Source organism: Poecilia reticulata, linkage group LG20 (genome assembly GCF_000633615.1).
Source record: "Poecilia reticulata strain Guanapo linkage group LG20, Guppy_female_1.0+MT, whole genome shotgun sequence".
In the NCBI taxonomy this organism is placed as follows: domain Eukaryota; kingdom Metazoa; phylum Chordata; class Actinopteri; order Cyprinodontiformes; family Poeciliidae; genus Poecilia; species Poecilia reticulata.
Genome location: NC_024350.1, coordinates 24,033,308 through 24,055,659, shown reverse-complemented (window position 1 = coordinate 24,055,659; position 22,352 = coordinate 24,033,308). Strand labels below are relative to the sequence as shown.

The following is a 22,352-nucleotide window of genomic DNA, read 5'->3' as shown; positions in this document are numbered from 1 at the left end:
ATTATTATTATTATTATTATTATTATTATTATTATTATTATTATTATTAAGTGAAAAAACAGGTTTGAAAAAAATCAGGTCAAGTGCCAAATCAGATTTGACCAGTAAGATTATAAAGCAGGGACCCCCTTGAAAATGGCTTAAAAGCAATATTTGTTTGTTTTCCTTCATCATAGATGTTTTTATTACAGAAAAATGCAGTCCAGATTTTACTGATGTAAGTATTCAGATGTCCAAAGTGCTCAAAAATACAAATAAAGTAAAAGTTTCTAATCAGATTTCAATTACAATTACAGTTGATACTAAAAAAACTGTAAAATAGCCCTTTACACAAACGAGGAGGCGGGAGCTATTAATCAGACTCCAACTTCAGTGATGCAATTTATTTTTACCTGAGAAAAAATCTAATCTACCTAATTTTCACAAATATAGCTTATAATAATGTAACTAATATATTGACTTGTACAAGCAATATTTTAATAATACTTCGGATAATTCGTCGAAAATCTCCATGGATGTCGGAACAGTTGACGGTCCGCTTTCCACACGGACGCTGTTCAACGACGCACATATCCTGACAGCTGATTCAAGAAAAGAAGACGTGTACTTCTCTCTGCTCTGTTTTGGTTTTAAGCGTGGTTTCATTCCCTCTGCTTTGGCTCATAAACCCACACTGCAGCGCCGTTCTTGAGCAGGATCAATGGCGACGGTGGAGGAGCTGAAGCTGCGGGTGAGGGAGCTGGAAAATGAACTGATTAAGTGTAAGCAGAGGCAGTGTGCAGCGGAGGATGCTCACAATAGACCCAAAATTGACAAGATGAGCGCCGAGGTAGTGGATTCCAACCCGTACAGGTGACTTTTCCAATTAAGTTTGACATTTTTTTCCCCATAGTTTTATTTATATTTGTGAAAGAGTAAAAAAGTAACGAGAGGCGACGCCTTGTGACTCACCACCTCCTTGAATGGATTCCCATAGACCACAAACTAATCTCTGCTGTTTTTTCTGTTTCAGCCGCCTTATGGCTCTAAAAAGAATGGGCATCGTGGATGATTATGAGGTAGGGTATTTCATAGAAAACGTTCCCTATGTTTGGCTGATCCTATTCCCGTTCATATGTGTTTTTGCTAAAGATAAACATGAAGAAAACAAAGGGACAGAACTGATGTTCACACGTCCACACATGCTTAACATTACATATATGTAGGATTATTATTAATGCTGTATTATCGTGCATGCTTGCATATTGTGACTGGACTGGACTGGATTTTACTTGCTTCACATTCTACCAGTTGGGTTGTTGAGCAACCACTTGGGATTCTGTTGACAGAAAATCCGGACATTTTCAGTAGCTGTAGTTGGTGTCGGAGGCGTCGGCAGCGTGACAGCTGAAATGCTCACTAGATGTGGCATTGGTAAGGTAATAAAACCTTCCCGTTTTTACGTTTGTGCTGGACACTTCTCCATCTTCCTGCCACATGTTCAACGCCTTCATGCCGTCTCACTGTTGGCCTTGCAGCTGCTGCTCTTTGACTATGACAAGGTAGAGCTGGCCAACATGAACAGACTGTTCTTCCAGCCTCACCAAGCAGGGCTGAGTAAGGTGGAGGCAGCAGAACACACACTCAGGTAAGATCTTGTCAGTGGAGGGAAACCGTCCCCCCCCATCCACAGCTTCCCTGTTTCTCCTATATTTATCAGTCTTTATTCCCCTCCCTTCACCCCCCACCCAACAGAAATATTAATCCAGATGTGGCATTTGAAACCCATAACTACAACATCACAACACTGGACAATTTCACGCATTTCATGGATCGCATCAGGTTGGTTTCCCCACTTGACAGATTTGTACGCATGAAGGCTTGTTTGTAAATATAAATCTGTTTTTTTTTTTTTTTTTTAGTCACGGCGGGTTAGAAGAAGGAAAACCAGTGGATTTGGTTCTGAGCTGTGTTGATAACTTTGAGGCCAGGATGGCCATCAATACAGTAAGCGCCTCACTGTGAGAACAAAGGGGGCCGACAGGACGATCCGTTCATATATTGTAACATCTCTGTGTTTTTATTTCAGGCCTGTAACGAGCTGGGTCAGATCTGGATGGAGTCCGGCGTGAGTGAAAACGCAGTCTCAGGACACATCCAGCTCATAATTCCTGGAGAGACCGCTTGCTTTGCTGTACGTAAGCAGGCGCAGGAGCAAAAGCTTCCGTTTGTCATTAATATTGTTCTTTTCACCAAGATTATGTGGACTTTATCCTCTTAGTGTGCCCCTCCGCTGGTGGTAGCCGCCAACATCGATGAGAAAACCCTAAAGCGGGAGGGTGTATGTGCCGCCAGCTTGCCAACAACTATGGGTGTGGTTGCAGGCCTACTGGTCCAAAATGTCCTCAAGTACGTGGCCAACTTTTCTGTCTGACATGAAACCTAAAGTGGTTTTACAAATACAAAACCTCGCAGACTTTAAGGAGAAACGTGAATGTAATGTTTCGCTCTTCAGATATCTCCTGAAGTTTGGCACGGTCAGCTACTATCTCGGATACAACGCCATGCAGGACTTTTTTCCCACCATGGCCATGAAGGCCAACCCACAGTGCAATGACCGCCACTGCAGGCGGCAACAAGAGGAATTCAAGGTTAGCACACCTGACTCACGATATTCTCAAGAACTTCTGCTTGGCGCTTTTACTGGTGCTTTGTATCGATATTCACACCACCTGAATGAAAACGTGGGGGTGTGAATTCTTCTGCTAGTTGTCTTTAACCAGTCAGCACAGTTTTCTACCTGTGTGGTGTTTTTGTCTTCAGAAAAAAGAAGCAGAGCGGCCCAAGGTGGAAGCTGTGCAGCCGGAGGAGGAAGAGATCATACATGAAGACAACGAATGGGGTCAGCAGAAGCTCTGGTGGCTCTAGTTCTAGTCCTTGCTCTTTCTAAGCTACTGACAATAAACACACCCAACTTGGTTGTGCAGGTATCGAACTGGTGTCTGAAGTGAGCGACGCCGAGTTACAGGCTGCTTCGGGGGCTGTGCCTGATCTGCCAGAGGGCATCACTGTGGCGTACACCATTCCAGCTGGGGTGAGTTACCGTTAGCTTTCCACCGGCTATAGAAACTGGTTAAATTCCTTAATGGCACAAAGGAAAGACAATTTCTGTACGTGTCAGTCTTTGCATTTACCTGTAAATAATTTTGTCGTTCATGTCCTGTTGTGTTTGTACCAGGAAAAGGTCAGTGGAGACACCGTGGAGGAGACTGAAGTGAGCTTGGCAGATTTAATGGCTCAGATGAGAAAGTTGTAGACAGTGATCTGAAGACTCTTTTCTGCAGCACATTTAAAGTTTTTCTTTTTTTTTTGTCTGTATTCATATATTTTTTTTAACATTCTCATCCCAAAGTCCAAATGTAAAAAGATAAACTGAAGGTTAAAGATATACAGTGCATGATACTGGTTGCATGCACATGAAATATCACTTGGAATGACATCAGATTCTCACAAAATGCCTAACACCCCAAATTAAAAAGCAATTGATTTTTAATCTGTTTATTACAATTTTACTTTGAATCCTTAAACTTTTCAATCATGTTTTTCTGCTACTTACTGAACGCTGTCTCAATAAAGTATTTATTAGATTCAATCTAATCTCTAAAATGTTGGTTGATTCATTTTTCAGTATATTTGTACATTGCGACATGACTAGAGTGTATACAGAAGCTGCACACGACCAAGTAAAAATGTCAGATATTTCTGATTTACAGAACAAAAACTTGATAATTTTAAAACTTTTTCATGTTTAATGTAACAGATGCCATAAACAACTCTAGTGTAAAAAATATATTTTGGTTTCAAGTTAAACATTAAAATAATAGAAAATAAACATTGTACATTTTAGTAAGACAAACCTTTGAACGTACATAATCTCAAGCGAGAAATGTAAGAGGCACAAACATGTTTAAGTATGTTTTGTTTTTTTTATTGTCATTAAATCTAACAGGTTTTTTTTTGGATAAAAATCATGACGTTGACATTTCTTACACATACTAAAATCTTGTTTTGAACTGTGCTTACTTGTTCCAAGGTTAGGTAAACATTACAAGTGCTTTAATATAATTTATAATATTTAAACAGTTGTCATTGTAAAATGCAGTTTGGATTATAAACTGACAGCTTTGAAATATGTAAACATGACAATGTAAGTGATTGAGATCTCACGATCCTGATTATTAAAGGGCAGTGAGTTTAAACTTTAAATGAGAAAAAAATCCCGTTTTACTTGGATGTTAGTGTCGTTTTCTCTTTACTATAGTAAAAATTAAAAGTGCATAAAAATTAACAATGGAAATCCATAAGAGTAATAACTGGCACATTTTCAGGGTACTTTAAGGCAAAAATAGTGATGTCTGCTGAGGTAAACTTTAAATACTAAATTTCTGAAAATACTTATTTAAAAGTTTCCGAGGGTTTCACAAACATTACGACACAAATGAGAATAGTTTTCCTTTATATTAGTGTTGTGATTCAAAATATTCAGAGAAAACTTGCCCGGATTAAAAGTGAATAAAGGTGTACGTGCTGGTTATCAATTTTTAGAAAGACTTCCATAGGATCAGGAATTTGTGATCCTATGGAAGTCTGGTTTCAAGACTTCCATAGTCTTGAAACCAGACTCTGCTCTTTGTAAGGAGAGCAGAGAAAAAATTATTTGAAATGCACTAGCAGTCTCCTGGAAAACTGAACGTTTAGGCCGTTCACAACTGCTCATGGTTGCTCTTCCTACTTTGGATTAACAATGTTAATCCAATGATTAAATGTGCACAAAGCAAATGTGAAAAAAGCCAAACAATAAACCACCTGTACCTTTATCCTGAATTTATCAGAAGTTCGTTTGGAAGAAATGCTTCAGCGTACCGTTTTTGAACACATTATCGTTCTGTGCTATGCTTTTTCCTCCACAAAGCATTCTGCTCGTGCCTTCATAAAGTATCTATCACAGTGAATGATTCCCTTTTTGATAACGATTGGGATTTTCAGTTTCAGCTGTTCTATAGCGAACCATCCTGCAGTGATAACGGTACACAGAGTCACCTCGCAGCATGCGGTTGAGGAGCAGGCGTCTTCAGACTAAAAGTGTCTCCGCTGGAGGAATGATGTGACGGAGCGTTGCCACACACCAACGACGGCTCCGCTTCTTTAATCTCCATCGCACGCTTGTAAAGTTCTGCAGCCCTCTCAAAGTCACCTTCCTCATAACTGCATTAGAAGATAAAAACAAAAGAAGTAAGAAAGAATGTAAGCAATGCAAAGTAAAAAAAAAGGATAAATAATCGTATTTTTCGTACCTTAGCACAGCGAGGTTCTTCAGGGTTTCTCCGACCCGTGGATGTGAGCGGCCCAAACTATCTTCATAGACTTTCAGTGCCCGCTCATAAAGCGGCAAGGCCTCATTGTGCTTCTTCTGTGAAAATAAAAGAAACCTGCAGGTAGCTTTGTGCCATAAAACCTAAAAACAGTAACGGCTGAAACTACAAAAATAACAAATGCACACAACTGTGAACATACACTCCTGATCAAAATGTTCAGCTTAGTTGAAAAATTACAGGAATTTCTATTTTGCACTGTTGAATCTTAAGAAGGTTCTAATAACAGGTTTAAAGTGCGAAAAGAAATGGAAATGAGACTTAAAAAAAACAAAAAAACTCTGAGTAAGCATTTTATTGCAAACAACAATTAAGCTGAAATAGCCCGTTCATCAGCTGATGATGTTGTGTATGAATATTTTTTTAACAATGTACAGTAAGTATTTGATGATGAGCCTCACCAGTTGGCAGTAGAGAACAGCGAGGTTCACCAGTGCTGTGGCCACGCTCGGGTGTTTTGGACCAAAACTTTTTTCCCTGATTTCCAGAGACAGCTCATAGAGCGGAACGGCCTTCTCCAGCTTGCCCTGCGTAGGACACATCAAACCAAATTTTAAATACCAAAAACAAAAAAGTAAAACAGTTTGAGGTCACAAGAAAAGTATCTAAACATCTGGTTTCGATTATCTCACTCTGCGTTTATAGAGCATGGCCAGGTGCTTGACGGTGTATGCCAGAGAGGGGTGGTCCGGCGACAGGGCCTTCCTGCGGATCTCCAGTGCCCTCTCGTACATGTCCTCGGCCGTTTCGTACTCCCTCCGTTCTGTGTGCAGCGCGGCCAGGTTGTTGAGAGACTGAGCGCAGTCTGGGTGATCTGGGCCGAGGACACGTTGGCGCATCTCCAGAGAGCGAGTCAGGAACACCTTGGCAGCACTGATGAGAGGTAAATGAAGAAGAATTTTATGGATATAGGTTAAAAAAAAAATGTATACTGGCAAATGTTGCTGCTTCAGACTAGAACTCCATGCTGGGTATTTATTATGCAGTGCTGATAGTGAACTGATGTAGGTCTTACTCCAGGTTGTTTTGGAGGTAGTAGAGGACACCCAGCTCATTGAGCGTCTTGGCGCAGTCTGCAGAGTCTTTCCCCAGGGTCAGCTCTTCCAGCTGGAGGGCTCTACGCCTCAACAACGTGAATCCATACTGATACAGGATTAAAAAAAATGAACACAGTAAGCTTAAGATGTTCAATTAAGTCAGTATGATACCTATTTAATTGACTAGTGGACTACATAAGGGATCATTTTTTAATAACAATAGATATCAAAGTGTTATACTGGAATTGTATGTGATAGCCCTACTTAAAGTAGTGTGAAATAGTGACGTCTTAAGGAAGGGCTACAGTCGTCCCCGAGGCTGCATCGAGTTCACCCATCTTGGAACATCTGCTGCATGTCTTCCTTCTTTCCTATCAAGTTACTGTTAGATAAAAGCAACACAAGCTTTGCTGCGCTCCTTGGTCTTCATGATTCTGTTCTCTCTCTAATGTTTTCGAATAAACCTCTGACGCATTAACTCAACATGTAGATTTACTGATATTAAAATGCACCCAGGTGGACTCTGTTAACTAATTATGTGAGGTCTGAAAGCAATAAGCTCGACTGGGCTCATTTACAGTGAAGGGTTTGAGTACCATTCCACATCAGAATTGTTTTTATTTGTGCCACCCTTAGAAAACCAATTATAACTTTCCTTCCACTTAACAATTTTGAATCACTTACTAATTAAATTAGTTTTGAAGACTGCTGTGGATTTTATTTAAGTGCGTCAGAGTAAACAGATCTATATATAAATACAAGTCAGACTTTTTGACTTCTGTGGAAAACATTTTTAAAAACATGTATCAGTTTCCTTCCTCTTCACAATTCCTCATTATTTGCTGGTCTATCACATAAAAGCCCAATAAAATATGTTGAAGTTGAGGGAACACGAGTGCTTTTGCAGTTTCTCGTATGTTTGGCATCTGTAGAATTCCCTCACCATCTGACCTTTTTGTCGCGCTGTCTTTTGCCGAATCCTTACTGACCTCTTCCTGAGTTTCTCAGCTTGTTCATACCTGATGGTTAAAGGGCAAGAAACAACAAGTCTTGAATGTAAATTAGATCATGCAATGAAAAGCTGAAAAGCCTTCATAAAAATAACCCTAAATGACCATATTAGTTTGAGAGTACACGAAAGTTACATTTACTTGTTTTGCTTCTGGTAGAGCATGGCGAGCGACTCCAGCTCCTGTGCCACAGCAACATGCTCAGCGCCGTAGGCGTTCTCGCTTATCTCGAGTGCTTGCTTGTACAGCTGTTCGGCATTCCCATACTTCTTCCACTGGACATAGACTCCTGCCAGCTGGTGCAGAGAGCGTGCGACACTGGGATGGTCAGGGTCCAGGGCTGTCTCTCTGATCTCAAGAGACCTTTGCAAAGGAGCAACAGCCTACAAAAGACAAAAAAAACAACAACAAAAAAAACATCTACGTCAGCCAGACAGAAGTGTTGATAGATTTCTAAGTATGACCAAAACAAACAAGATCTACCTGACTCGGCAGGCCCAGGTCTTTGAGAAACCGACCTAAAGTTTCGTAAAGGTTTGCAAGCTTTGTCATACTGTCCTCGCTTTCACAGCTCTTCTCGTAACGTTTTAGGGAGTCAAAGTACTCAGTTGCCATGGAGCTTTTGTCTTTGCCCACATACTGCCAATAAGCCAGCAACTCAGAGAAATGACCCCTGAGGAAGAAAAGCAAGAGGCAATACCTTAGAATGAGGAATATCGTCTCACAACTATACACGTTTTCAGTCAACACAAATATTTACCTCTTGTAAAGGTTTTGGGAGACAAAGAGGTTCAAAAGACTGAGCTGAAGTTTGGCTTTGTCCTCCTGCTGCTGGAACAGCCAGGGAAGCTCATCTGCAACTCGCCATGTGACGCAGTCCTGGCTACAAATTTGCAAAGAAGTGATTTGAGTTTCATCAAATGAAGCGTACAATACGTGATGCAGATGTCAGAGGGGTGGATGAATATTCTGCACAACCTGAGCTGCTGGTTGAAGTAATGGATTAGTTTCTCTCTGTAAGAAGCACAGCCATTTCCTCCACCTAGGAACTCCAGCCTCACAGCTTCACAAGCCTGAAAGGCAGACGGGTAATGGTAATAATAATAATAAAAAAAAAAACACATCTCTTCCACTCACAAATATTATAATGACATCTATTTTAGAAATGTGCAAATTACATTAAATCTATTAACACAGTAATGCTGGACCTTACATATATAGATTGACTGAAGTTAAACAGTCCACATCACAGAGTGGTTTTGGACAACCAGGTACAAAAGCACATTGGAAATTAGACTGTCATTAAACTGTTGATATGTTTCAGGATTTCAGTTAATAAAAATGAGTCAGGACAGTTTTTTCTTCCATTTAACTTTCCATTAATATGCTTAAATACTGTCCTCTGATAACACGTCCATAACGTAACATTTCCGTCTGGTGTTGTAAACTATTCAAACTACCGGAAAAACTGAATTTTGGATTTTTAATTAAATTGACAGAAATAAGCTCTGGAAATACGCTACTGTGTGGCATTTGAGTTTTTAAACTATACCTCTAAAATAAGTAAACTTTTTCATGGCATTCTATTTTATTGAGATGTGCTTGTTAATTGTCTGTGGAAATGTACAAAAAAAATCTTGGAATCCTGGAAGAGTTTATCTAAAAAAAATAAATAAAAAAATAGTACCACAATGGGTCAGCAGGTGTCAGCATGTCTACTTCACTGCAATTCGGTGCTAACACGGTAAACCATGAGGGTGAAGTGAATCAAATGTGATTCGCCTCCCTCTGCATGGAAATATCTGGTTTCAGAGGCAGTGATTATAGAGAAATCTGGCCTCTATGCTACTGGAAGAATCATTTTAAGCAGAAATAAATGATGCCACTACAAAGACATGGAACTGGATGAATGAACTGGATGAATCCAAATTATGTTGAGGTTCCAGCCAGAAAATGGACACCGATCTGACAAACAAGAACGTCATCATTTAGCTGCTCTTTAGTCACAGCACTTAAATATATTGCGCTTATATACATTTTGCATTTTCTTTCCCTGTGTGTTCTTGCCAGTGAGCCTGTTTACCTGCAGGTGCTGAAACCTGATGAGTCCACAGCGGAGAGTCACAATGCAGAGTCTGTTCAGGTGGTAGAGCAGAGAGGACAGAGCGGCCCACTCTAGCTCTGGGAAAAGATCTAATGCCTCCGATTCGCTCACTCCGTTGTGGCTGGAAAATACAAGGCACAGCATCTAGGAAAGAAAAAAAAATACATTATGCAAATATTTCTGCAGAGCATCAAAACGTATGCAGTCCAATGTGAGTATTTAGTGACAGCAAAGTCCAGAAACAACTTTGCTTTACCTCTTTCATCATGTGTCTCTCTTTGTCTGTGTTGAGGAACTTTAACATCATTTTAAGCGCCAGGCGGTACAGAGACAAGGTGTCCTGACACTGCAGACACTGCTCCAAGCTCTTCTCCGAGGACCAGCCAGATTGAAAACTATGAATCCAAAATATGCAGAAATATTCTTAGAAAGTTAAATGTAACATAAAATTGTCAGAGAAATAAACATAGTCTACGAAAATGTTGAAAATGTTTTCCCAGCAAGTCAGACAAAATACACTCATACACAAACACTAAAAGTAGGCAATTTAAAATTCTGACATGTTTTAAGAATTACAGTCCGGTTCACAAGCAGCTTTTAAAGAATTAAATAGGATCTAAATTGAATTGTCTGTAACTGTCAATAGGATCGAAGAACCTAAGGTCAATCTGATCTAATCGATCTAAACCCAAACATCTACAATTTTCTTTACTTTCCTATTTTTTTCTGCACATAAAGAACCAAAAAGTTGACACAACAGACCTGGTGATCATCCTTGCCAACAGTGTGACATATAACGCGTTGCACGTCGATGCAGAGCGGCAGTGCCTTTCCAGCTTTTTCTCCTACAACAAAATTACTAAATGTATAGGTTTTACAAAAACAAACATTTGTTTTCTATCTCAAACATTTCAAACGAGCAGTCTGACCTGATCCTTGGTGAGCCTGAAATCCGTGGTTTGACACTCTGCACTGACTACACTCTTGACTTCTCTGGCACTAAGTGGGTCCAAGTGAAGTGTGGGCCACAACCTAAAGAGAAAAAGTATCTTTTCTTTTTTGTTTGTTTGTTGCTGTTTTTTTTTTACAGATGCAACCAAAAAGTGCAGATTAAGAAATGCTAACGAATGCTCACCAATTTAAACATTCTTTATTATTTCTTATGAGAAGAGTGGTCAGTTATCCAGCCTGAATGATGCTAAAACCGTGTTGATGGCTACAGAAGAAGCATGCAGTTTCTCTGCAACTCAATCAGGGATATTTACCCAAATATATCTACGGGAGTGTATGCATACATCTGGGCCTGTAAGTTCAGTTTCAAACCTGTATGGATCACACTAATAAATTCAAAGTGTTTCAGTCAGAGTTGTTACCTCCACGCCTGAGGACACGTCTCCACATTGACAGACACAACCACTCTGACATTTACGGGAAGAGGGTCGATCAGCCACTTCATGTGTCTTTCTGCTTGCTGAAATGGACAAAAAATGATTCCTGAAATGTGGAGTTAAACCGTACACGCTGGGATAAAATATGTTCAGTGATGGGTTTAAATTAGAGAAGGGCTATACCTTTATTTGGTCGACGGAGTCAATGATAATGATGATGTTCCCTTGGTGCCGTGCAGATAGTCTCTCCAGCCAGCGAGGAAACTCTTCCAAAATCTTACTGGGATCCATGGATAAACCAGAAATGGACCAAAAGTGCTGCAGCAACTAAGTGACATAATATTAACAGTAAACGGATTCTCCTACTTGTCAAGCAAAACATGTTTTTGGTTGAAGCGTGTCAGTGTTAGAGACTCTTTACCTTCACTGTGAGGCGTTTGATAATGAGAACTGGCTCAGAGCTTATGGAAAGTGGGCGGCCGACAAAATGATAAAGGAACAAAGTGTTGGGGGATTGCTTCTGCTGCAGCTCAATCCTGCAGAAATGAAACAATTCATGACTAATAGGAAAAGCACACAAAGCTAAAAATAAGACTATATTTGTTAAAATTCTTGTGTAATAAAACACAAATAAATACCAAAAACTACATTTAAGAGCTAAACTGAATGAATCTTTAAGTTGGTTTAAACAGATCTTAGCCAATATAACTGCAAAATGTATTTTTTGTGCAAAAATCATCTCACCATTTGGAAAGCAAGAGAGACTTTCCTGAACCTGGACCCCCGGACACCAGCAGAGGCGGGGTGGGGGGCGGGGCAGCTATCATGTCGTTTAAACGATCTATATACTGAGAAGGGCAGCGCATGCAGCACAGAGCGGCAGATATTAATGAATAAAAAGTAAGGCATTTTGAAGGTAATGATCGCGATTAGAACAGACTATGCATGCAGGTTGTACCTTTTGGAAACCTAATTGGGAGGTGGTGCTGCTGCAAGCCTGTTGGTAGGACTCGATCTGCTCCTGTTCGTCATGCAGATCCCAAAGCACGTCTCCCAGGTCTTCCTCACGGCCCTCGTCTATGGCGGCGTCCTTGGAGTCATCGTCTCCTCCTTCAAAACCCAACAATTCCTATACAAGGAGGGTAAAACTCAGTGTTTAAAAAATCATGGAGAGGACAGCCAGTCATAAATGATTTCTGTATACACCTCCCTTCAGGTGATGAGACAACACAGACCAATGTATTTGAATAATGGTACACCTGTTTGATGACTTTCTCTAGCTGAGCATAAATCAGGCTAGCCCCTTCTTCTGCAGAGCTGCTGTGATCCACCACCTGGGGAATAGTTGAAATTAAAGATTATGAGTCTGAATTTTGTTCTATATTTAGTAATGGATAGATGATAAACATTATGATAAGCACTGAATAATATTATTGTAATATTATTAACAACTCTTGGTGAACAGCAGCAAGGTCAAAGCTGAAAGTATTACTCATACTATGTCAGATATTACAGGCTATTAAAAGCCTAAATGTAAGGTTCATACAAAGTTTTAATTTTAAAAATGTTATACCTTTCCCAGAACAAAATTTCTAGATTTTTCCAGGAGTGCAAAACATTGACCACAACTTCAGCAAATTTTGAAACAGCACAACGGTGAAAATGGTTTTCATTATTTTTTTGTAATCTTGGTAAAAATCACCCTGTTATTAAAAAGCAGTAGTGAGACAAAACATAACCACTATATGAAAACTTCTATGTATAAAGATGGAAAAGCTAAATGAGCTGAAGGAGGAGTGTTTTATTGGTTTAGAAAAAGTAGGCAGATTCCCTTCATTTTCAGCCTGTTCTAACAAACACAAGATTGTTTGTGTAACTATAAAACTTATAACAGCTTACAGTGAACTGAAATAATAATCCCAGAAACGTTTCAGATGGTCCTGGTGGAATATATCCGCTCCCTTCTATTCTGTTAATGTATAAGCTCCACACCTTGACTTTGGCACCCTTGTCTGCTGCATTAACCCTTTCCAACAGCTGCCTGATGGGTCCAGTCAAACCCCTGTCCTCTTCAGTCCTGAGGTACAGCACCAGCGGATGTCCATCTGGGTTTTTAACAAAAGCCTCCTCACAATCTTCCACCACGGAGCTGCAAAAATGAATGTTTGTCACAACATTATAAAGATCCATTACTTCTGAAGACAAAAACTTACACTTTCTGCATGTCTGACCTTAAACCAGACAAAGCTCTTCCTGTTTAGGCAAGTTATTAATACAAAAATGATTTCTGTTTGATATATGTCAAAGTACTGAGTAAAATTACTCTGGCTTGACATAATTTGGAGATTCGCAGAAAATCGCTGACTAGATCACTCCCAGTTTGTCCAATAATTTGCCCTGACTAGTCGACTTTATATGCTGTCAAAATAAAATCTGTGAATAATGAATTAAGTTTCACTTATCAGTGTTTAACTCCACCACAGTAAGGTAATTATCAAAACTGTATTTTGAAGACATTGCCTGTCACAAAACTCAAATTCAGCTGTTCTCCTTAAAAAAAAAAAAAAAAAGTTTTTGCCCCTACAGAAAAGTTTTTAATCACACACGATGTGCAGTCAATACCTTGTAACGGTGGATTTGAGAAGAAGCACACATATTGAACTCCGCTCGATCTCCTGCCTCCGCACCATAGCATATGAAGCAGCATTCTCCTCTGGGAAGTAAACGTTTAGGTAGAAATGGCCCAGACCCTCACACATTCTCCGTAACACCGCAGAGTGTTTCTGTCAATACAAAAAAAAGACATTTAAAAGAAAATTATTATTGAAAGCGCCTACCAATTCAAATAAGTGCTTAGACACACATCAGTACTTTGCGATGCGAGAACAGTACACTGGAATAAAAGTCCCAAGTTAACATTAATCATGTAGAAAGATATGCTTAATCTATTTTGTGTAAAGTTCCTGCAGAACTTTGCTTTTCCATTAACTTTACTTTTTTTTGTTTTTCCACCGTGGACACTCCTTTAGATGAAAGGCCACTATCATCATATAAACATTAAACATTAACTTTAGAAGTTGGGCCATAACTCCATCAAACTCCAACAGAAACAGCTTCCACTTGTAGGGCAACCTTTTTTTTTGTCTTTTAGACAAAAAACCTAAATTTCCCCATTCAGTTTAAAGTTAAGATTTTAGACTTGGAAAAAAGTCACAGACCCTCTTGTTCTGGGTTTCGAGGACCCTATAAGATCCTGATAATTTATTTATTTATTTGATTTAAAACATGTTCACTTTTAAAAATTACTCTGTAAATTCATTTGTGTAGTGCTTCACTCCTTTTCATTTTACACTTTGATTTAGTTAATCAGCACTGAAGCAATATTGTTTGATTTGATATTAGTTTAGAAAGCAAGCTATTCATTCCTTCAGATAGACACGGGACTGACCCAGTTATGAACATTAGTATAGATAAATGTACTTTAAATTTGCTCCAGTCATTAAACACCAAGTCAGATACATGTCTTTCAAACAGCCATGTCTATGAAGGTGAGTTATACATGCTATATAAATCTCAAAATATCCCCTAAAAACAACATTTACAGTTGCTGACTGTAAATTTCAATCAAACTGACCTTGATAAAGATCTCCATCTCTGCTTTGGTATCTTGTGTGGAGATTAGGTAGCAGCGCACGGTGTTACTCCACAAGGCCTGGGGCACGTGAGGTGACACTTGAAGTAGACTGGCCACCGCAGCATCCCAGTCATCTGAAGGAAGAAAAATACACGTGAAAATAATGCAGCCTACATGTTAGAAACTAATCAATTTTTTTAAACAAACTTTCTGTGATATATCAATGGTGTTAAAAGGAATCGCAAACTCACAATTTAGTTGCAACTATTGTGGAAAATACCAACATTATTATTTATGCTTTTATTTGATGGTTTGGGAATACAGGTTAGAAACAGATGACACATTGAGAGAAAGAACCAGTCTATTTTTAAAACTAAGACTTGAGCCTTTTGTACACTGAAAGTCTACTCAACCACAGTGACTAATTTAACTCTTCCTATCTCTACAGGATGCCTTTGCAATCATGTTCTTACCTCTGCTGACATTTGCAAAGGGTCCTTCCACATCTATTAAACTGTGTGCAAACTCCGGTCCTCTGAATGTCTGCTGCAGCTGCATCATGCTACCCATAGAAGGTTCGCTTCCCAGCACCCCACCAGACCAGTATTCACACTGAGTTCCTACAGCTGTAGAAAGACAAGACGAGAATGTGGATTTAAACCACAACTAGACGGAAAAAGAACAAAACTGGAGCTGACGTGTGTAGATATTTGCATCTCACCAGTCACAGTGGTTTGATTATCATCTGAGTCAGAGTCATTGGGGCTAAAAATGTGGATACCCTGAGTCTGCAACTGTTGCAGTTTGGCCTCCAGATCTCTCTTTGCACGCAACAGATCTTGTATCTCTTTCTCTTTCGTCTCTCGGAAAATCTAAATTTAAGCAAATACCCAGTTTAAATTACCGGTATGAATTTAAAAAAACTTGCTGCCACAAATGTATAAAAATAAAAATAGTACTTGGTGCATCTTACCTTAAACTGCCGTTTTACTTTGTCCCTGTCATGCTCAAATGTGGCAGCCCTCTCCATAGCTTGGTACTTTGTCTCAAGAGCAGCCTCTTTCTCTCTGAGAATCTTCTGGTAGGTTTTCTGAAGAGCCTGTCAAACCCCAGCAGAACAGTTTAAACACCTGCCTTCTTATAAATACAGTTATATGAACATGTATGCTGCAATAGAGATTTCTTCCTTCTTTTGCTTTTTTGTCACTATAAAATATTGCAGAGCATAAAAAAAAAATCTACGTTGATATTGAACAAAGACTTGCCTACACACAAAATGCACTTTTTTATTTAATAAAATAAATAAATGCTTTTAATTCACCCTGGTCTTATGTGAAAGGAGGTAAATAATTCTTCATCGAGGAGAAAGATGCTTGAATATTTTTTTTTAATCAAAGTGTATAGTTTACTCAGGTTGTGTCTGATGACTTAAAACATTGAAAAGCACAAACAAAACAAATATGCAAGGAGATAAATACTTTTTGACAGAACTGCATGTTGCTGACTGATTTCGATATGTAGCTCTTTATTAACCTGCAGCTCGGCTCTTAACCTCTTGTTCTCCTCGTCCAATTTGGCCTCCTTCTTTTGCATGGATGTGATCTCGTTATTTTTGCTGACGCGAAAGATTTCATACTCCTTGCGAAGTCTCTCGTACTCTGCAGCATACTCCAGGTCCACGGAGCCCGTGGATTTGAAGCTGGCCCCGATAACTCGAGGTCCACGGCGGAAGGAGCTGCGAAGGAGTCGGGCTTTGGGCTTAACTTCAACGGGTATCTCACATGCTTCCCCTCCCTCACCGCCATATCCATCCTCGATCACCTCTCCTGGATTGACCAAAGAGGATGCGGTGCCCATAATGTCGAAGATCCAAGATTTTACCTTTTTCTGAGGAACATAGCTGCTACGGAGCCGTGAAAAACAGAGCGCGGATGGACATTTTTATCTAGCGAGACTGAAACAAGAATGAGGTTATTTCCACTACATTGCCACAAAGCTACAGTTATAAAACTGAACTTGTTTACATAGTAGAGACAAGCAGCAAAATGTGACATAACACCAGCAACTAGAACTATATTTAAGTAGCTCTATACGACTAAAATACGAAAACTGAAATAACGCGACGTGGCCGTTTAACAAACTATTTGATGTTGTCACATGCTAAAAATGCAAACACTGTAACAAACCCATTTCGGTAAACATTTTTGTCTCGAAATATTATACACTGCTAGTTCGGGTCGAAAAGAAAACTTGTGAAGCTAGGGAAAAAAACAGGCACATAACGGTCCGCTCCCTTTTTCGCAGCTTCCTCCTGGCTGCCTTGGTAACAAACTCAGAATACGGAAGCCGTAAAAAACCAAACAAGGTGAAATTTGACTTTTAGTTTTGAAGGAGTTTACTAAACTGGTAGGTTGTTTATTCCAATGAACCCACCTACTTAATTATCATGTATTACAATGCTTTGGCAACATTATAAAACAATTTAAAAGTTTTTGCATTTTGTGATGTTACAAGCTTAAATGTAGTGCTGAGCCTACACGTGAAATGGAAGGAAAAAATATACTGTTTTTCCAGATACTAAAAGAATTCCTTTGGGACATTCAGTCTTCACTGAGATGCACTCTGTTAACTAATTAGGTGACTTCAGAGTGTTATTGGTGGGACTGAATTATACTTTGGTCTGTCAGAGTAAAGGTTGTTGATACTTTCATATTTTTATTTCAAAAAAAATATTGATCATGCATCATTAACTTTCCACTTCACAACTATGCACTGCTTTGTGTTGGTCTGTTATAGAAGGCCCTAATAGAACAGATCAAAGTTTGTGGCCATAACATAAAATGTGAAAAGTTTAAGGAGCAGCATAATTATCTTTGTATGGCAGGCACACTATGTTATTTTTAAATAGGCCAGAACTACTTTTAAAGCTATATTTATCAATAAGAAAAGGGAAGTTTTAGAAAAGTTTTAATTCCCCTGTGGTTTCTGCTTTAACTGTTCCAAGAAGTTTCTCTGAAGTAGAACTCTGCCTTTTTCCGTTTGATTTTTAGTGATAAAAAAAACAACAGTTTAGATATTTAACACCTGCCCCCACAAAAGGATGTTATTCTTCATAAAAACGTGGTGTTGCCCTTTCACTATTTCTCTTTCTTTTAGAGTTGGCTCTAAAATGATATGTTGTGTGCACATAAATTATCTGCAAAGTTTTTTCAAGTCTATATCTCATTCCTCACAGTAGAAGTGATGATTAAAATGTGTTAAGGTTACTGTTTTATTTGTAGAATTTAATTCAGAAAATATATTTCTAATGCAAACTGACGAATAAAAAGAAAAAACATTTTTCTAGCAATAGCCTGTAAAGTAATGATTTTGCACAGCAATATGCATTGTCACTGTTTACACTGTGAACTCTCTTCTGGATAACTTGCAAGTCGCTTTGACCTGCTAAACTGATAGTGACTCATTCTTTTCTGATGGACGTCAAATTCCTCATTGTTTTCGAAATTTTAAGTTTTCAGCATTCAGCATTTCTCTGTTTCAGCATTCAGTTTCAGCATTTCTCTGTTATGATGTTTTGGGGGGGGGGGGGAATTGGCATTTGCACATTTCTTTATTCATTTGAGTGTTTTATGGGCATAGAAACAGTGAATTGACATTATTTCAAAAGTTGTGTTTTTAAATCTGGACATATTTCCATTTTTAAGACTCTGGCACACATAGCCCAGCTGTTTGCTCCATTGGGCTGTTCAACAAGTTGGAACATTAATAAATTTAAACTAAAACTTAAAACCCTACTTACAGATGTCAATCCAGAAATTATGGAAGAAAGAGTTTAAATCAAATGTTAAAAACAACCAGGTGGGTCACGTTCTGCATTTTTTTTTAGTCTCAGAACTTGGTAAGAGCTTGTACTTTCAGCTGCAACTGTCACACCTATCTGGATCTTAAATTTCCACAATAATTTATTGGCTGTGACTGTATTCTCCTTTACTTGTTTCTGAAAACGTGATATTTCTCTTCAAAGTCGACTGAGTATGTGGTTTAATTTTCATTTTTCTCTGATGGACATAGAAACATATACATAGAAACGTACTATTTTTTTTGGAAAATATTGATTTTCTAAAAGAAGTAGTGGTCAAACCTGTCAGAAATCCACAAGAGAGCATATTTGCACAAAAAAAGCATTTTAATCCAGTCTTTGTTCATAATAAAGAAAAACAGAAAGTACCTTTTCCTATAAAACAAGTTAACAAAAAATAAGTTGGTGGTTGACAAAATCTAGAACATTGAAGGGGAGAAAACCTTTTGAATGCAATCTAAAGCTAATAGAGCTTTAAGTTCCTTGGAAAAAGCATAAGTAGGTCACAGTTTCATTTTTTTTTTACACTGAGGTTCGAAGCTACACTCTGACTGTTGAATGTAAAGAGATTTATATATTTAACATCAGTCAAAAGTACCAGAAAAAAGCATATCAAACTCTTTACATTCTACTTGCTTTACAGATTTGAAAAAAAAAAAATTCTCCAAAGTTCTCTTTGATGTGTTAAATCATACTTACAAGACCTTCCAATCTGTAAAATGTCCAACAATAAGACAGTCATTCAGCAAGAATTTTACTTTGATGCTTACAGAGAAGGTCTCCGAGTTTTAAAGAACAGATGAAGAAATGTATTCCTGTAAACTCGGTTCAAAAAGAAATACATGACGGGGTCCAGTACGCCGCTGATGCAGCTCAGTGCAGATGTGATCTGATTGGCTCTTTTCAATGACAGCGACTCCAACCTTTCAGCTTTACTTTGACTGTATATCACCCTGCACACGTGATAGGGAACAAATGCAAACATGAAGTTTAGCACAACGAGTACGATCATTTTCATAGCTTTGTCTTTCACTGGACGCTCTTCTTGTTGTTTCAGGTTCCTCAGCTTTAAGAGAATCACTAGGGAGGTGATAACTATGGTGGTGAAGGGAATTAAAAAAGCAACTATGGTGGAGATCAAAGCTTTGGCTGATTTTCCTTCAAGGTACAGCATGCTGCAGTTGTTAGCCATGTTGTTTTGGTTTTTTTGCGAGAAAAGATTTGGAATCATAGCCACAATGACTATCACCCACAGTATGGTCACGCCTATATGTGCATGCAAAGGCTTCCTTACCACCTGGGACCTTAGAGGTAAAGTCACAGCTAGCAATCTGTCCAGGCTGATGAAACTCATCAGGTAGAGGCTACAGTACATGTTCACGTAAAATAGAAATCCTGACAGTCGACAGAGGATGTCTCCAAAGGGCCAGTGGCTGCCAGACAGGTGGTAAACTATACGCATAGGTAAAATAAGGACATAGCAGATGTCTGCAATAGCCAAATTTCTCAGGAAGACCTTGGAGGGTGAAGTGCTCTTCTGATGACAGAATGCCCACAATGCCAAGGAGTTCCCAGGCACAGCAATGATGAAGATCAACATGTAAAACAAGGCGAGGATAATATCCCACGGAGGTAATCTGTTGGTCTCATTCCCCATGGAAATATTTGCCTGTGTCATGGCAAGGACCAGTCTAGTGCAGGGTAAAGCATAATGTGTAGTCAGTGATTATCACTCTTAGCACATAAAGGTTTGTCTTAATAAAATTAAAGCATATTAGATGTTTATTTTAATTTTTTTTGTTGTTTTTTGTGATTATGGCTACAGATAATGAAAAAAAAAAAATCAGTTTCTCAAAAAATTAGAACATTGAAAGAGACAAATAATAAGAAAAACTTTTACTACAAAAATATTTGCTTTTTGGTTTTAATATGCTCAATGGGCTGGGTATTATGTTCTTATTCTCTGTACCCCAGGCTTTAACTTCCTTTAACTTTAAAAGTGAGAATATAAAAGTTGCCAAAAGTATTGGAGACACCCTTCCAAGTTACTGAATCTGGGCGTTCCAATTATTTCTATGGTTATCTCTACAAGTATTTGTGAAAAAAAAAGGGTCACTTTCAGGAGCTTAGTAAACTCCAGCATGGTACTTGACATGCCATCTATACAGTTAGTCCATTGACAATTGTTAGCAGCATAGCAAAAAGGAAGCAATTATCAATAAAAGGAACTTGGTCACATTAATCACTGAGCATTGCTGAGAAGTCATAAGATATCTGCAGATTCAAGTCGCAAACCTCCATACTTCATGCAAGCTTCATATTAGCTGAGGAACAGTGTAGAACAGATGCTTCCAAATCTTACAACAGCAAGTGCTACACAAATGTCGACTGAAAAGTTTGGTTTAAGTCACAGCACCAATGGACTCCAAAGAAGTGGAGACAGGTTCTCTGAAATGAGGAGTCACACCTCTCTGTGTTGCAATCCAATTTACCTGATTGCACTATGTAAGCTAAGTGTATAATTTGGTGTAGGGGAGGATTATGTCTTAATAAAATTGAGACATAATCCACACTAAGACCCTTCTCATGGCTCTGATTAGTTGTTTCTAGATATCACTGGGACAAAGCAGAGGAACTCTGTATTTTCACAAATTATCTGTCTCAGAATACTGTATGTATTTTATAAAAGTTACATACTGCAGCTTTTGGTTCACACATATGTATAAAATCAAGCATCTAAACGTTTCTGGCAATAAAATGTATGAAGATAATGACAACTATCAAAAGGTCACTTGTCAAGAAAGAAGGAACTCATTGGTTTCCTGTTTATAAGCAGGATATACAATATTTATATAATGTACACCTAGAACTCTTACTTTTTTCTTTTGCCTTCCTGAGAGTTACTGTGATTAAAGGGTGATGTCACCTGTCAAGATAATTTAAATATCAAATATTTTCTAGCAGTCTAATTGCATATGACCTGGTTAAACGTGTGAAGGTTATTAATCACAAGGTATAGCCTTCATACAACTGTATAGCAGAAATAAGTACAGAAAAAGTAGCAAGTATGCAAATATTCTTTAGACTGCATTTAAAGTCTCCAGTGATCTTACCTGTAGTTGTACTTGGACCTTGTTCTAAAGTATGCTCACTAAGAGTGGAAGACGTCAGTGTGTTACTGGGAAACTGATTGTCAAGCAGAAGTGAGAAGCTACAAAAATGGTTTGTGGCGTGTTAACCATTATATTTACACACAAACAAACACACACACACACATGCACGCACACGCGCACACAGGTTTACCCACATGTACACACATTTCCATGTGACGCAGGAAGTAAGACAAAAAACATGTATAAAAAAAAACTAACAAATTCAGTGCACTAGAAGCATGCAGGTCTTTATTTGCGTTTGCTACTCCACCAAACTTTTGCCTTTAACCACATTGTTCATTTATGTCATGACTTAAAGCTTTACAAAAAAAGAGGAAGACAACCAAAATATTTACAAAATCTATTTGTGCAAACATATTTTTGTCTCTTTTACATTACTCTCCTAAAATATTTCAAAGGCATGCATACAAATAAACTTTGGTATGTTAAAAAAAACCTACTTATTTTCTTAGTAGAAGCATTTACTGGTATGTACATCTCGCTGACTTTGTTTTCAGTACAGATCACATGAACAGCAACAATACATACATGTTAGCACAACTTTTGACCACTGATGTCAGCCGTCACACCAAGAAGAGCCAAGTAAAATTTCCAAAAGTAGATGATTGTAGTTAGGCATGAAGCAAGTCAGTATACAACCACTTTGGCAAATAGGCACAATAAAACGAAAACTTGTGTTAATGATGAGAACAGCTGCTATGCTATCTGTTAAAGAAGTTGGCAGTTCATGATGGTG

General features: G+C 38.5%; 3 protein-coding genes across 5 annotated transcripts; 1 reads left to right on the top strand and 2 right to left on the bottom strand.

The window, feature by feature from the left end:
* The first annotated feature begins 552 nt into the window (after positions 1-552).
* Positions 553-3,631, top strand: uba5 (ubiquitin-like modifier activating enzyme 5). Of its 2 annotated transcripts, XM_008396796.2 has the most exons (12): positions 553-852; positions 1,013-1,058; positions 1,329-1,418; positions 1,518-1,627; positions 1,735-1,821; positions 1,902-1,986; positions 2,069-2,173; positions 2,261-2,388; positions 2,495-2,630; positions 2,803-2,881; positions 2,967-3,073; positions 3,218-3,631. In XM_008396796.2, exons 1-12 carry the CDS (start codon positions 701-703, stop codon positions 3,293-3,295), a joined length of 1,203 nt encoding a protein of 400 aa, XP_008395018.1. In that variant the 5' UTR covers positions 553-700; the 3' UTR covers positions 3,296-3,631. The 2 variants fall into 2 exon arrangements, with proteins under 2 accessions (XP_008395018.1, XP_017157484.1); XM_017301995.1 differs by lacking the exons at positions 553-852; positions 1,013-1,058 and having other exon boundaries at positions 1,335-1,413.
* Positions 3,632-3,945: 314 nt separating this feature from the next.
* Positions 3,946-17,207, bottom strand: nphp3 (nephronophthisis 3). Of its 2 annotated transcripts, XM_008396794.2 has the most exons (27): positions 16,118-17,202; positions 15,558-15,683; positions 15,306-15,456; positions 15,058-15,210; positions 14,585-14,718; positions 13,573-13,733; positions 12,943-13,099; positions 12,210-12,284; positions 11,909-12,079; positions 11,695-11,798; positions 11,372-11,486; positions 11,134-11,277; positions 10,936-11,033; positions 10,492-10,594; positions 10,325-10,407; positions 9,819-9,957; positions 9,542-9,706; positions 8,437-8,531; positions 8,219-8,341; positions 7,942-8,131; positions 7,600-7,841; positions 7,392-7,467; positions 6,427-6,554; positions 6,044-6,284; positions 5,813-5,938; positions 5,334-5,449; positions 3,946-5,244 (listed from the first exon to the last, which is right to left on the bottom strand). In XM_008396794.2, the coding sequence occupies exons 1-27, from the start codon at positions 16,439-16,441 to the stop codon at positions 5,076-5,078; spliced, it is 3,909 nt and encodes a 1,302-aa protein (XP_008395016.1). In that variant the 5' UTR covers positions 16,442-17,202; the 3' UTR covers positions 3,946-5,075. The 2 variants fall into 2 exon arrangements, with proteins under 2 accessions (XP_008395016.1, XP_017157483.1); XM_017301994.1 differs by lacking the exons at positions 3,946-5,244; positions 5,334-5,449; positions 5,813-5,938; positions 6,044-6,284 and having other exon boundaries at positions 6,433-6,554; positions 7,400-7,467; positions 16,118-17,207.
* Positions 17,208-18,478: 1,271 nt separating this feature from the next.
* Positions 18,479-21,988, bottom strand: LOC103456914 (uracil nucleotide/cysteinyl leukotriene receptor). Its single transcript, XM_008396792.2, has 2 exons — positions 21,320-21,988; positions 18,479-20,134 (listed from the first exon to the last, which is right to left on the bottom strand). The coding sequence occupies exon 2, from the start codon at positions 20,119-20,121 to the stop codon at positions 19,210-19,212; it is 912 nt and encodes a 303-aa protein (XP_008395014.1). The 5' UTR covers positions 20,122-20,134; positions 21,320-21,988; the 3' UTR covers positions 18,479-19,209.
* Positions 21,989-22,352: the final 364 nt, after the last annotated feature.